Raw genomic sequence first — 13,513 nt, 5'->3', positions numbered from 1 at the left:
TCGTTTCAATTGAGCTTCTTAAAGAAGTGACTCAATATAAATCATGAACAATAAGAGATCAGCGAGCCCCTTCCCTCACTATTCCTGACTCCACTCAGTACTATTGAACTGTGTGAATCCACCAACGGGATGGTTTGTTTTCATATGCTCTCCATTTCTTCTGAAGAGTGGTTTTGTTTCAGGATGACTGTTTCATAAGCAAGTAAGGGAATAGCTCCACCCCCCCCCCCACCACCACATACTAACTCTTAGGTGGTTTTCATCATCCATTTTCAAGCCTTTGACTGTTTCTGGCGTGAGGTATTGCCATATATTATTCAAGTGTATGTCTTAGACGACTTTACCCTTTTCTTTCCAGCAGGTGGAGTCAAAAAGCTAAGATGTTTGACACTGCTTCCCAGTTCCGTTTTTCAACAGGAAAAGCTGGTATACTTGGTTTGTTGAAATCTCTGCTCTAATCATGTAACACAGGGGGAAAGGGAGCAGTGCGGTGACATTTCTCCAATTCTTAGACGTTAAGAGGATAATTGAAGGAAAACAGTCTTTCTAGGTCAACTGCCAAATTTTTCTGGGACCTGCATATTTAAATCCTGTTTGAAGTTCTGTTTATCTTTGCAAAATCTAACCTACCTTTTCTATGTTTATACTATGGCATGTCAAGTAAGAGAAAAGCAGGACTTGTACATTAAGGAAATTTTGTAACATCCCAAATACCAGGTTTGAAAGTACAGAAGTTAATTACACACGACAACCTGCAGCCTGATTCTGCAGCCCTTATACACGATTCATTCCACTGTCTTCAATAGGACAACATATGTATCTGGGCTTCAGGACGGGCCTTTAAACTGCACTGAGTTTATCCTTGTCCCTAACATGTTGACATTTAACCTGTAATGCATCCTAAATCTACCTCTGAAGTCTCAAAAGAATTTAATTATAGGGTTGTTATGGTCAGTTAAGCCTGCTAAGCCCCAAATGTAACTGTAGATAAAAAGACAGTGTTACCTGTTTTAGTTTCAGGAAAAAGTTTTCCGTGGAGCTACGTTTGCTAAAGGGCCAGAACAATCTCTCATTAGGTGAGCAAACTCGGACTTTGGTCTCCAGAAGGAATCGGACAGGTTCCTGAACCTCAGTTATCACCAAATCAACAGCTGTAGTCATGAATAGCACTTTATCTACAGAGAAAAAAAATCAAATCAACAGTACAATCACCTCCTGACAAATCTCAGTGGAAATGCTCTCTAAACCGTTTACCTTGTAGTAATGTTACTGTAAAAGCTAATTCTGCAGGAAAGTATCTTTTAGTTAACCTAACATCCCAAGTCAGAGGTTACCAGAGCAAAGGTTTCAGTGACTGGCACAGGACAATAAGATGAGCTATTTGCTAGAGAGAGAAGATGCCCTATTAGAATCTTCTTTTAGCAAAGGATGCCCCATTACAGAGGATAAAAATCCTTTGTCAGATTTTTTGAATCCCTATTGAAAACTAGCAAATATGTTCCTTAAAACAATTACAAATATTTAATTAAGGGTTTGCTTTGCATGGTGACCTCTGCTTTGCAAGTACAGTATAGTCCCACCATTTTTTTTTTAAATGAGTCATTTGGATGATGGATAAATCCTACCACGTTAAAGAGATTCTGAAACACGTTTTCAAGACCACCAAGCTGTGAGAAATTTTCTCCTTGACAGAGTAGAGCCACCGATAGCAGCAGGACTCTTCACAAAATGGGAAAGAGACTAGGCCAGACCATTTTAGGACCACTAACATTTCTGACCTTCAGGCAATTCACATTCAATTCCACAATTTGCGCACTCAACAATAATTGTGAAAATCACCTACAATATTTGGAAATTTTATCCTTCAAGTTTCATTGTTAGGCTTAAGAATCAAGAGTCATCCCCCAAAACTGAAGTGGAGCCCCACAAATCTGCCAGTTTAGTGGATTTTTCTCTGTCACATGTAAAGTTTTCTTATAGTGGCTTTCCCCCAATAATCTTTGTGCAACCCTTGTTGGATTTACAGTAGGAATTAAGCACATACAAAAGGGAAATCCTATAGTAAGTGATCTGGTGCAATAATGAAAGTCTGCAGAAGCTAAAGGAATGAAGTACTAGACCTCCTCAATATCTCCCACATCTTGTACCATCATTCCTTTCCCTATTAGGATGTCTGAGTACCCTTACGGTATGCTAATACTAGGGAATGGACTAGTCTTCTGTTCTATTTAGATTTACACATCCCATGTGAACCAAATTCAGAGACAACATTAGTTTTACTATATTATGTTACTAAGAGAAAAAGTAAAGGATGCCACTCTGATCTCTCTCAGCAACAGCCCTTTTAAATTAATAAAAAGAAATCCAATGCCTGTAAAGTCAGTCACACACTCCTGCTGATAATAAAGTTAAGTTTGGTAAAGTTGGTACCTTTAGGAGTTTCTTCATTTACAATCTGGAAATGTGGAGATTTTGGATTCCAACTCCCAGTGATGACATACGATTTCCCATCAGAGCTTTTGCCCATGGACTCCTAGAAACAAATGGAAGACCAAACATTACTATCAACATTAAAATGATGAAAAAAAATTAAAATGAACTGTGTGCTCATGAAAGGTGTTAGGAGTCCCAGCCCTAGAGAGACACCTGATGTTTATCCACAAAACAACTACTGCATGGGCATCAGTACTGCCAACTCCCCAAGTCCACGTTACTCAGCTCTAACCAGGAGAGAGTCTCTGGGGATGAGAGGAGAGCTCAATTCCGATGGCCCATGAGACCTTTGACCTCCCAGCTGAGTCTGCCACGAAGAGGCCAGTCACTACTAACTGCAATGATTTTTTATGAAGTGAACACTATCCAATAGGAACCTTGGAAAGAACTGTAGTTCATTTCAGAGAGGCCAAAGAGCCAACTGCACTCGGGTGACTTTCAGGCCACTACTAATCTGGGTCAGACTGAAACCCATTGTCTACAGGGGAAAGGCTCCATATTGCAAAACCATATAAGCTCCCTTCAGATTTCTTCTTTAACACGGCGCTAGAAGATTCAAGGCAATTCAGTTATTCTGGCCTCATTTCATACTATGCAGTCTCTAAATGACAGCTGCTTGAATGGTACATTCACTCCATTAAAGTATGTGACTATATAAGCTCCTAAATTGTTTGCTTTAGGGATGCATTTCATTGTCTCTACTATATTGAAACAAATTAGATCAGAATACTTACAAACTGCTAATCCTAAAAAGCTTTCCAGCTGTTTCACATTAATGTATCTTGATACACTGCAGTGTTGTAATAAACAACATCTGACAGTGTGAGATTGTACTATCCTAAATGTCCTTGATATCTAAAGGACATTAGAGTGCGGACTCTTTAATGCTGGTCTTTTTCTAAAATATATACATAGTACTCACAAAACATAACATTAAAAGTTAGGAAATGCCAGAAATTTAAGACTTCACAGGCAACCTTAATTAATCCCCCTTGTCAGTATGCTTGATAACACAATCTTTACATACATGATCCCATACTATTCTTTCCACAGGACCCTTGCCCCATTCAGTGCACAGAATGGACAGTACCCACGTAACAACCAGTTAACTCAATATTTTGTTTTATCCTCATTGTTCAGTGCATGGCCTCTACTCTGAAACCAAAGTTATCCATTTACTAATGGGATTTCCCTATGGTGCTTACCAGGACAGAATCTGGGTGCTTCACAAACCTTAACAAATGTATCTTCAGAACACCCTTCCTGAGGTCAGGAGGTGGTGGTATCCCCATTCACGGATAGGGAACTAAGGCAGAGATGAAGGTCAGAAGTCTTCACTAATTTTGCTGTCCAATTTGAGACACCTCAGTCCTCGGGTGCATTTTATAGCCCTTTATATGTTCAAAGAACAGCTCCCCTTTGACTTTTATATATCAGACCCCGCGTCTCATGTTAGGCATCCAGAAAATGAGAACACTACTACTGGCCAGCTGTATAAAGCTAGCAAAAAGATTGGAAGCTGTACATTACAGATGATTGAGGAAGATACTACATATTTCATGGAAAGATAATATAAAAAATGTGAAGAGTAAGGGAGCTGACAGAGTAGGACATGTGTGAAGAAGTTCTCTCTTTTGTTTTAAACAACGCACAGTCAACCTGTGGAACTCACTGCCAGAGAATGTTGTGAAGGCCAAAACTATAATGGATTTCAAAAAAATAATTAGGTACATTTATGAAGCATAGGTCCATCAGCGGCTATTAGTAAGGCTGCGAGTCTATCACAGAGATCACAGATTCTGTGATTTTATGGGACCTCGGTGACTTCTCCAGCAGCAAGTGTGGCTGGCCTAGAGGTCATCCAAGCAGCCTGGGTAGCCCCTGGGCCAGCCGCACCAGGTGTTGCTGGGGCAGTCTCGGGCCACAGCGGCCCCTTCCCCCGCCTTCTCCCCCTGAGCAACAGCAGGGGGTCCTGGGCCTGCCTGCAGTTGCTGCACCCTGCCCCAGAGCCCCTGTGGGCCCCCGTCAGCCGCCACCCCTGACCCAGAGCCCCTGGGGCCCCCGTCAGCTGCCACCTCCTGCCCCAGAGCCCCTGTAGGCCCCCGTCAGCCGCCACCCCCTGCCCCAGAGCCCCCATGGCAGCCTCCAAGCCACCCCCTGCTCCATATGATTTAATCAGGGGTATACAGTACAAGTCATGGACAGGTCATGGGCCATTAATTTCTGTTTACTGCCCATAATCTGTCCATGACTTTTCCTAAAAATAACTGTGACTAAAACGTAGCCTTAGCTATTAGCCAAGATGGGCAGCAACCCCATGCTCTGCATATCCATAAGCCTCTGACTGCCAGATGCTGGGAATGGAAAACAGAGGATGAATCACTTAATGACTGCCTTGATCTGTTCATTCCCTGAAGCATCTGCCATTGGCCCCTGTCGGAAGACAGGATACTGGGCTAGATGGACCACTGGTCTGACCCATTATGGCCATTATTATGTTCTTCCAGCTTCTGCAACAAATGAGGCAAGGGTCTGACAGAAAGCCTCCAGGTCTGGCTCTTGTCCCCTCTGTATTTGAAGCAAGCTGTTCTTCCTTCCCCTTGCTTGGGGGCAGGCAGACAGAGGAATGAGTGTACAAGAGAGAGTCTTCTCTCTCAGTTCCTGCACCCAGTACCAAAGTAGCCCATAGCAGCTGGGAGCAACAACTGAAGGGAAAGTCCTGCTCAGCCCTTATGGCCCTGGACTGAAACCTGCCCAATACAGACAATATTTGCTACAATCTTGCTGCTAAATCGCCAACTCTCCACTGAGTATGTGCACACTGGGCTTTTTCAGAGGCCTATAACTTGGTCAAATTTAGAAACAGCAAAAGGCAAATTGCTGACACAAAGGCAACCTTCCCACTCCACCCAATTCCAAGACTCTGCTCCAAATCTTGCATGTGCTATAGCTACTCAAGAAAACATCTGTACATTTTTTTGATATGAACAGGAAATATTTTCCCCACTCTATTTTTGGAAACAGCTGAACTATTTTTGTCAAAGTTTTCCAAAAAAAAGTTCAGATTTAGGAAGACACCAAACACAGAAAATTTCAGCCTGAATGTTAAAGTTTGGTAAAGTTATAAGAAACTGAAATTAGGGTCTTTTCATGGGAAATGTCAGCCAACTTTAACTCTTACGTGGCACTACCAGCTCCATTATAATAAAGAAAGAATGAGATCACTTTAAATAGATAATTGACTATAAATGGAAATGCTATTTGTACAGTGCAATGCAATGAAACACTGTGGAACTTCCATTCTGCTTTCCTTTAAAAAGTCACCCTAAGTCCAAGTTCTCTCTGTGGTCTCTAACTGGGACTATCTCGGAGAGAATATTAACCACAATCCAAGACATTTCAGATGCATGGCAAAATGTAATGATAGGCCTTAGCAGAGCACAGAGGAAGCAAAAAAATTCTCTGCTAAGAAGACACTAGCATGTCTGCGAATGGATACACAGGAGAGAGCTAATGAACGTGTCAAATTTGTTCAAATTTGAGTAACAGCAGTGTACTTTTAAGAGGGTGTATGACTACATTCTGAAGCAATTCAGGAATTGATTTACATGTGCATAAAGCACATTGGCAAGAGGTTTAGAAATACTCTGTTCCAAATCCTTATTCTATTTTAAAATTTAATGTGTACTTTAGAGTCCAGTTACTTTATGCTACCCTTTCAATATGAATTAAAATAGAGAAATTACTCTTATACAGATGTTCACAGAATACTAATAAAACATGGTTCAGGTAAAAAAAAAAAAAACCACAACACAAACTATGTCTGTGATACCTACCGCCTTAGCAATTACTACATCATTACTTTCCAGATATCAGATCAAAAATGCAACAAGCCACCTGTGAAACACCGATATGCCAATTAATATTGAAACTTTGTCTTTGTGCTGAAATGATTATCCAGGTTCCCTATAAAACTTCCCACTATATTCTGGCTATAGGGGATAATGAAACATTTAAGGCAAATTGGGCTGCTCATCTGAAACACCAACGTGGATTAAACCCTTTAAAAATCTAAGTCATAAAACACTGTCCTTTTGCGGTAAAACTCCATCTTTCAGATTAATACAACATTACACTCCAGCTGAATCCATCTTAAAACCTGGTGCCAGACAGGTGAGAGGAACTGTGGTCTATTCTGGCGTGCAGAGCACATGCTGAAGAACTGGATGTGGGTGACGACGCAGCCAGATCTTTCCAGCCTGTTCCCCGAGATCAAACACCAGTGCTGCTAAGAAATACTCTTGTTCTTTATTTATTAATAAAAATCTATTTTACCAAATCTAAAAGGTGCATGTCACCGCTCCGAACATCCTTCCCAGGGCTCAGGAGGAGGCCAAAACATCTGCAAAAACACAAATAATTAATCCATAAAAAAATCAGTATTACATTTCAGGGACAAGCTGCTAACACCTCCTGCAAAACACCCCATTTATGTACCTCTCTGCCTGTGTATTACACTGGGCCTTTGGACACTACAACACTGCCTGATTGGATACCAACATAGAGCTTGTAGAGCACAGTTTTGTGAACTGGTTTAAAAACATGGTTCTCTTCTATTTACAGTGGCCCAGGAAGTTATTTAAGAATCCTCCCTGAAGGAACAGCACAAACGTAGCTGTGACTAACAAAGTTAGCTGATTGACCAAGGCCTTGTTGAGTGGCTTCCTCTATCTCATTTTCTATTACTAGGGATATTTGCATAAGGAACTTTCTATATCCTTCCATGACAGACAAAGACCACAAAATCCAAAATTAAGTGCAAGTGTATTTTATGCCTTTATTTTACAGTAACGATATTTAGGGCTGGAGTACCAGACTTGGCTTTATCGTCTCTCTGTTTGCATCACAACCTCAATTTGTTGCATTTCATTTCAGACTGCAAACTCTATGGGGCAGAAACCTTGCCCTACTCTTTAGTATGAACAGTGCTGAGTAGACTGCCAGTGCTTAGATCAAGAATAGATCTCCTTCTGGTCAATGGAAGGTGTAAGATTTCCTCCCCCGCCTCTCCTCCACTTCACATTCTAGACCAGGGGCAGGCAAATGTTTTGGCCTGAGGGCCACTTCGGGTTTCTGAAATTGTATGGATGGCCGGTTAGGGGAGGCTGTGCCTGGCCCCTGCCCCCTATCCGACCCAACTGCTTCTCACCTTGACGGCCCCCCCGGGACTTCTACCCCATCTAACCCCCCCGTTCCCTGTCCCCTGACAGCCTCATCCACCCCTCCCTGTCCCCTGACTGCCCTTGGAACCCCTGCCCCTGACTACCCCCTGCAACTCACCCTCCTTCCTGACTGGCCCCCAGGGACCCCGACCCCATGCAACCCTCCTTTTCCCTGTCCTCTGACCACCCCAACCCCTATCCACACCCCCGCCCACCACCCTGAACTCCCCTGCCCTCTATCCAACCCCTGTGCTCCCTGCCCCCTTACCATGCTGCCTGGAGCACTGGTGGCTGGCGGTACTACAGCCGTGCCGCACAGAGCACCAGGACAGGCAGCCCTGCTGCCCAGCTGGAGCCAGCTACGCAGGGCCACCCGTGGTGCAGGGAGCTGAGGCTGCGGGGGAGGAGGAACAGTAGGGGAGGGGTCAGGGGGCTAGCCTCCTGGGCCAGGAGATCAGGGGCCGGGCAGGAAGGCCCTCAGGCCATAGTTTGCCCACCTCTGTTCTGGCAGATTCAGAATATATGTAGTGCAGTATATGAGGTGCTCACACACTACAGGGATGGGTAAATACTGAAGTTATGCAACCACTGATTCTAGTATAAATCCAGATTTACATATTTTTAAATAACTCTAAAATGGACCACCATGCACACTCAGAGTCCAGGATCTTTCCATTCATGACCTGAACAGGCTCGTTATTTATGAAGGACGATAACAGAGACTATAGAATGGTCTACATAACAGACAACAGGCTCCAAAATTATGTTTTTTCAAAACATTTTTTTTTTCTGGTTCCCTTGAAATTCAAGTAGCATTTAACATTCCCCACGTGCAAAAAATAATATTTAAACACAGAATCAGGCAACATAAAATAGGAGAAATACTTTACAAGCAATTTTTTTTAAAATAACTCATATCCAAAGAGTGTTCACCAGAGATGTAGGCCCCAGTCTTACAACTGGATTTGTGTGGGTGGATCCTGAGACTGTGTCCACCCACATAGATCCAACTGCAGGATCGGGGCCTTGGTGAGATACATCCCAGAAGATGTTTGCATACTCAAATTACAAGACTATAAAAACATATGTTGACAGAGAGATTACTCCTCTGTTGCCTTGGAACTAGGAACAGTGTAACTAAATAGGACATGGTTAAAGAATTAAAAACACAGGGTTACCTCTCAATGGCAAGTTCTTTATTAGTTGTCTGTTGGACGTAAATCACAATCTTCTTATCAATTCCTTGGCGGAGCTTAAAGCATTGTCTGTCCTTGTCTTTGGGAACTGCACTGTTATTTACCAAGAAGGGGGGAAAACTCAGATCGTTATTTATCTGTATTCCTCCTTTCAATAAATTAAAACAGCATCAGACATTTGGTGAAGTCAGCTTCGTATACAAATGCACGCAGACCTTTCTTCCTTGCCCACTACAGTCAGTAACAGAACAGAGATGGCAATATAATCAGGAGACAGTACTCTCTTGGGCTTTGAAATTAACTAACATAACTCTGTATTATGTAGCTTGTTCTTGGACACTTTCAGCAGCATTTAGACAAGGGATTTTAAAATATTGAGGTTTACAGCAATTTCATTGTATATTAGAAACTGGTTTTGACTCGCCCGTGCGCACAGTGCGGCAGTAGGGCCTTTGGAAGCATGTAATAAGCACCTGAGCAAAGAAAATGCACACTTAAAGCCCTCAGCAGTCTAGCTTAGATTTGTATTTTTCTAGCCAGTTTCATTTCAGCTAGATACTAAGAAGGGCTTCTTCTCCTAAATGCTTACCAGAGCAATAGCCAGCCTGCTGATGTGGGTGCAGGCAGCACTGCGCTAAATGGCCAACCTGGATATCGAAGTGATATAACAGCGGCTGCTTGTTCAACAGTGAAGTACAGCTTTAACAGTTGTTGGAGGGGACTGATGAAATGTTGGTTTCACCATACACAAGTCCATGTTCCTTCGAGAGCAGCATTAATCCCTTGCCTCCTTTTATTTTATTTAAGTCTTTAGATTAAAGACCGAGAAGAGAGACAGGCTATGTAAACACAAAACGAGTACAGCTCAGCATTTATCTAAGTGGTCTTATAAGGAACAGCATACAGCGGCTAACGCCAAGTACTTAAAACTTAACAGGACTTGCACAGCCACGTGTGCATGCACATAACATACAAAAGAGTCAAATCGCCCTGTGCTTTGAAGCTTTCAGATCTTGCAAGCTAAATAAGATTGAGGTTGGACAATGTCTGAGTGGGAGACCACCAAGACATACCCATTAGGTGGTGATTAAACAAGAGACACGACCCTCTGAGCCCAACTGCTCTGGCATGATAATTCTGGTGATGCTCTCTTTCACTTGAGACTTAAAACTGACATTCTAATCAGCATGGTCATTACAGATCTCATTGACTCTCTAAGCAAAAGACTAGTATTATTAATCCAAGTGCCCAGACTGGGCTAATTACAGTCTGCTCCCTCCAGACCACTCCCAAACATCTGAGCTGGGTAAGATTTCCTCTTTCACTTCCTTTTCTTAAAATAAGGTTGCTATGCTGTATTAAAATAGCTGCTGTATTCCACCCCAGGGGAAGCTGCATTTCAGTAGCTGAAAAGATCCTTGCATTGGGCCCAACCCTGAGAGCGGTTCAGGCCCTGAATTTGTATATCAGTTTGTTACATTTGAGCAGTGCTTTGGAAGTTCCTGGAGGGAAGATGCCGTACTAAAAAGAAGAGGAAAGGGAATTTGTTTTTAAACAACACTTCCACTGGCCATAAATCCAAGAGAAACATCTCTATGCCTACGGCCAGCAGCCAAACTGCTCTACAACTCCAAGAGCATATGGCAGTCGTGCTACTCTGAGATAAAGGCAACTCAACAATTCTAAAATACTATAAATGGCTACATAAAACATTTGAGGATACTGTGTATGAACTAACCAGAAACTGAAAAAGGCCTTTGAGGAATCAAGATTATCCAGTGTCATACTCAGTGGCACTCTTTAGAACTGCTACACTGCTGTGGATATAGGAACACACATGAAATCGAGTAGCACTTGGATTAGAAGACAGAACAAATTAGCTGTCTTTGAGAACCAAAACACAGAGGACAAGCATTTAGGAATAGATGCAAGCTCCATTTACAAGGTTATAATTAAATATTTGCAGCTGGTAGAGAAATTTAGCTGAATAAATCAAAAGCAGAGATTTGAATTTCAATTAAATGGATCACATGACAGGGATGAGTTGTTAACACTTGAGCCCTCCGACAATGAATTTGAATTCAGCCTCCTTCCCTCCTGATCCCCCATAAAAAATGCTGGGACCAATCCTGAGGAAGTCCCTGAGAAGGAAACAAGAGCATAGGAACTCTACCCATCTCTTGTGTAGACTTTTGGGCTCAGGCTGGAGCCAAGCTTTGAGACCACGCAAGCAGGAAGGGTCCCAGAGCCCGGGCTCCAGCCCAGTATCTACACAGCAATTTTTAGCCTCACAGCCCTAGCCCCACAAGCCCAAGTCAGCTGACCTGGGCCAACTGTGGCTGTGACACAGATCTTTTGTTCAGTGTAGATGTACCCTTAGACACAAGATGAAGGCAGCAATTACAGCTATTGGTGTACAAGGCATGGGGAGGGATGGAGCACAATCTTGAGATTCCTGCTCAGACTACACAACTTTGTAGTTGCTGAATCGTTACCAGAAAGCTCCAATCTCGCAGCGAAAGCATCTCTCACATTGTACTTGGCACAATGCTTCCCAGGAGAGAGATTTTTGCTGGAAAGATTCTGACATGTTTAAGCACAGTCTAATTTCATTTACCATGTTCAAAGAGCAAGAACAAAATTAATGACAGGTTAGAAGCAGGAAACAAGCTTCCAAATATACTTCTGGACGGGCCAAAGGTTCAACTTTACAGGAACATACTAACTCTATTCACATGCAAAATCATCCCTGGCTTTTGAAAAGTTACTCAATTTAAAAGTATTTTCACCTTAAAATCTAAAGTCCTATTGAATAAGAATCTGTACAGAAATATATTCATTGTTGGGTGGTTGATTTTTGACACCAGGTGGTGCTGCAGTGCTAGCTCTTCAGAGATGAAGTAGTGAATGGGGCATATGTTACCAGATGGGAATGGGGGCAAGGAACATATTTTTGTGCCATGTTGATATAGTAGTTTGGGCAGGGGCTTGTGGTCTTGGTCATCAGGCTGCTGAAGCAGTAATAACACCCTAACTATTCCCCACATGGTACAGTATCTTTGTGACAGAAAACTTTGTCAGGATAATCTCAGTATCACATGGAGAGTAATTTCCATCTTTTCAGTTCAGCTGCATGCTTTTGAAAATTCTGTTCTGGTTTTTGGGTTAGCAGATAAATGTGTTGGTGCACTAATACAAATACTGAAAACCTGCAACCAAGCAGACGGGATACCTGAGTATCAGAGAATAAGTCTTCTAAATACTGCCATCCTCACCTCTGGTCTCCAATGAATTTTGAGCATGAAAGCCCTTGTTTGCCACAAGCCCTCTCTGATGTATCTTGCAAAGTTTTAAGTCCAGCTACTTTTCTGATTTACCCAGACCCAAGGTTTCATGTCAAGTGGCCAGAATGGGTTTAAAACTTTAGAAAAGCACACTGATGGCAGTTGATGTGTCATGTCCTCTCCATCTTTTTTGAGGGGAGCTTTATGCGAAGTGTATCGCCGGATTTTCAAAAGGGGTTTAATATCTGCTGCTCCCACTGACTCTAGCAGGATCCATGGTGTTTAGCACCTATGAAAATCTGACCAGTAATATTTGATACTAGAATTTAAGTGTTACGTGTTTAGTCTCAGCGATGACTGCTGAATGCAATTAGCTATTTTGCACACAGCATTTTAAAGACAAAAGAGGTATATAAAAGTACAGAAAACACCTGGCAGGCGGCCTCAGACTCAATGCAATGCAAACTATAACAACAAGAAGAAGAGTCCAATAGGAGGGTCCTGAGCAAAGTAAGAAAATCCAGAAATAAATCATTGCTTTATTTAGCAAAAATGCCTACACCTGGGACTGGTTTACTCTACAGTATAAACTCTTCAAAAGGAGAATTTAGGGGTAGGCCTTCATCACGTTTTTCCCCCTCCAGCCACCCTCCAACACTAGACCCAGCTGATGGATAAGTAGAAATCAAGAAGCAATACCTGAAATAACCTTTCCCATCATCTTCCTTGATTTCCAGGGATACAGAGAACGTGAAAATATCGCTGTCTGGAGTCTGTGGTGCTTCAGTGGCTGAGAGCAGAGGCTGTTTGGCAGAACGGCGGAAGGCAGTGGCAAAACTGTACAGTATTCGACTCACCTGCATTCATACAGAACCAGAGAGATTAGGAAAGGTTCAAGTAGGGTTGCTACCTGTGTTTTCATTAACCAGTGGGATGAAAAAATATTGTGCAAGACTATGCAGATATACTCTGGTTCTACTTAAGATACTAAGATAAAATAGTAAATGTGCATGCTGTCACCTCATGGTTGCAATTTCTGTGCATTTACCAATGTCTGAGTTACAAAGAGACCATTTCTTCATAACATTTCACAGTGCCTTGAGTGATTATTTCACAAGTTGTGGAAATAATCATACTCTGATTCTCTAGTGCATATGTAGTAATTTATCTATTTAAAGGCTCTGAAAGGTTTCTAAAAATAGCATTGCAGGGCTAGCTAGATGTTTATCATCTCAAAGATTCTGTACCAAATTTGCTCATTTTTTATGGCAAGATCATTTTTTCCTAAAGATCTGCCTCCATAAAAAAGTTGCACAGA

The 13,513-nt window shown here is 42.2% G+C and overlaps 1 protein-coding gene across 1 annotated transcript in view; it reads right to left on the bottom strand.

The window, feature by feature from the left end:
* RABGAP1 (RAB GTPase activating protein 1) overlaps positions 1-13,513 on the bottom strand; it is a 123,071-nt gene that overhangs the window by 84,330 nt on the left and 25,228 nt on the right. Inside the window, exons 6-10 of the mRNA XM_032767672.2 lie at positions 12,895-13,052; positions 8,894-9,004; positions 6,829-6,895; positions 2,431-2,533; positions 1,006-1,175 (exon numbers count right to left, since the gene is read on the bottom strand). Coding sequence (XP_032623563.1) covers positions 1,006-1,175; positions 2,431-2,533; positions 6,829-6,895; positions 8,894-9,004; positions 12,895-13,052 — 609 coding nt within the window. The remainder of the gene's footprint in view (positions 1-1,005; positions 1,176-2,430; positions 2,534-6,828; positions 6,896-8,893; positions 9,005-12,894; positions 13,053-13,513) is intronic.

This window comes from Chelonoidis abingdonii, chromosome 24, assembly GCF_003597395.2.
Source record: "Chelonoidis abingdonii isolate Lonesome George chromosome 24, CheloAbing_2.0, whole genome shotgun sequence".
Lineage (NCBI taxonomy): Eukaryota > Metazoa > Chordata > Testudines > Testudinidae > Chelonoidis > Chelonoidis abingdonii.
The sequence above is the reverse complement of the archived record's forward strand: the minus strand, read 5'-3'. Positions and strand labels throughout refer to the sequence as shown.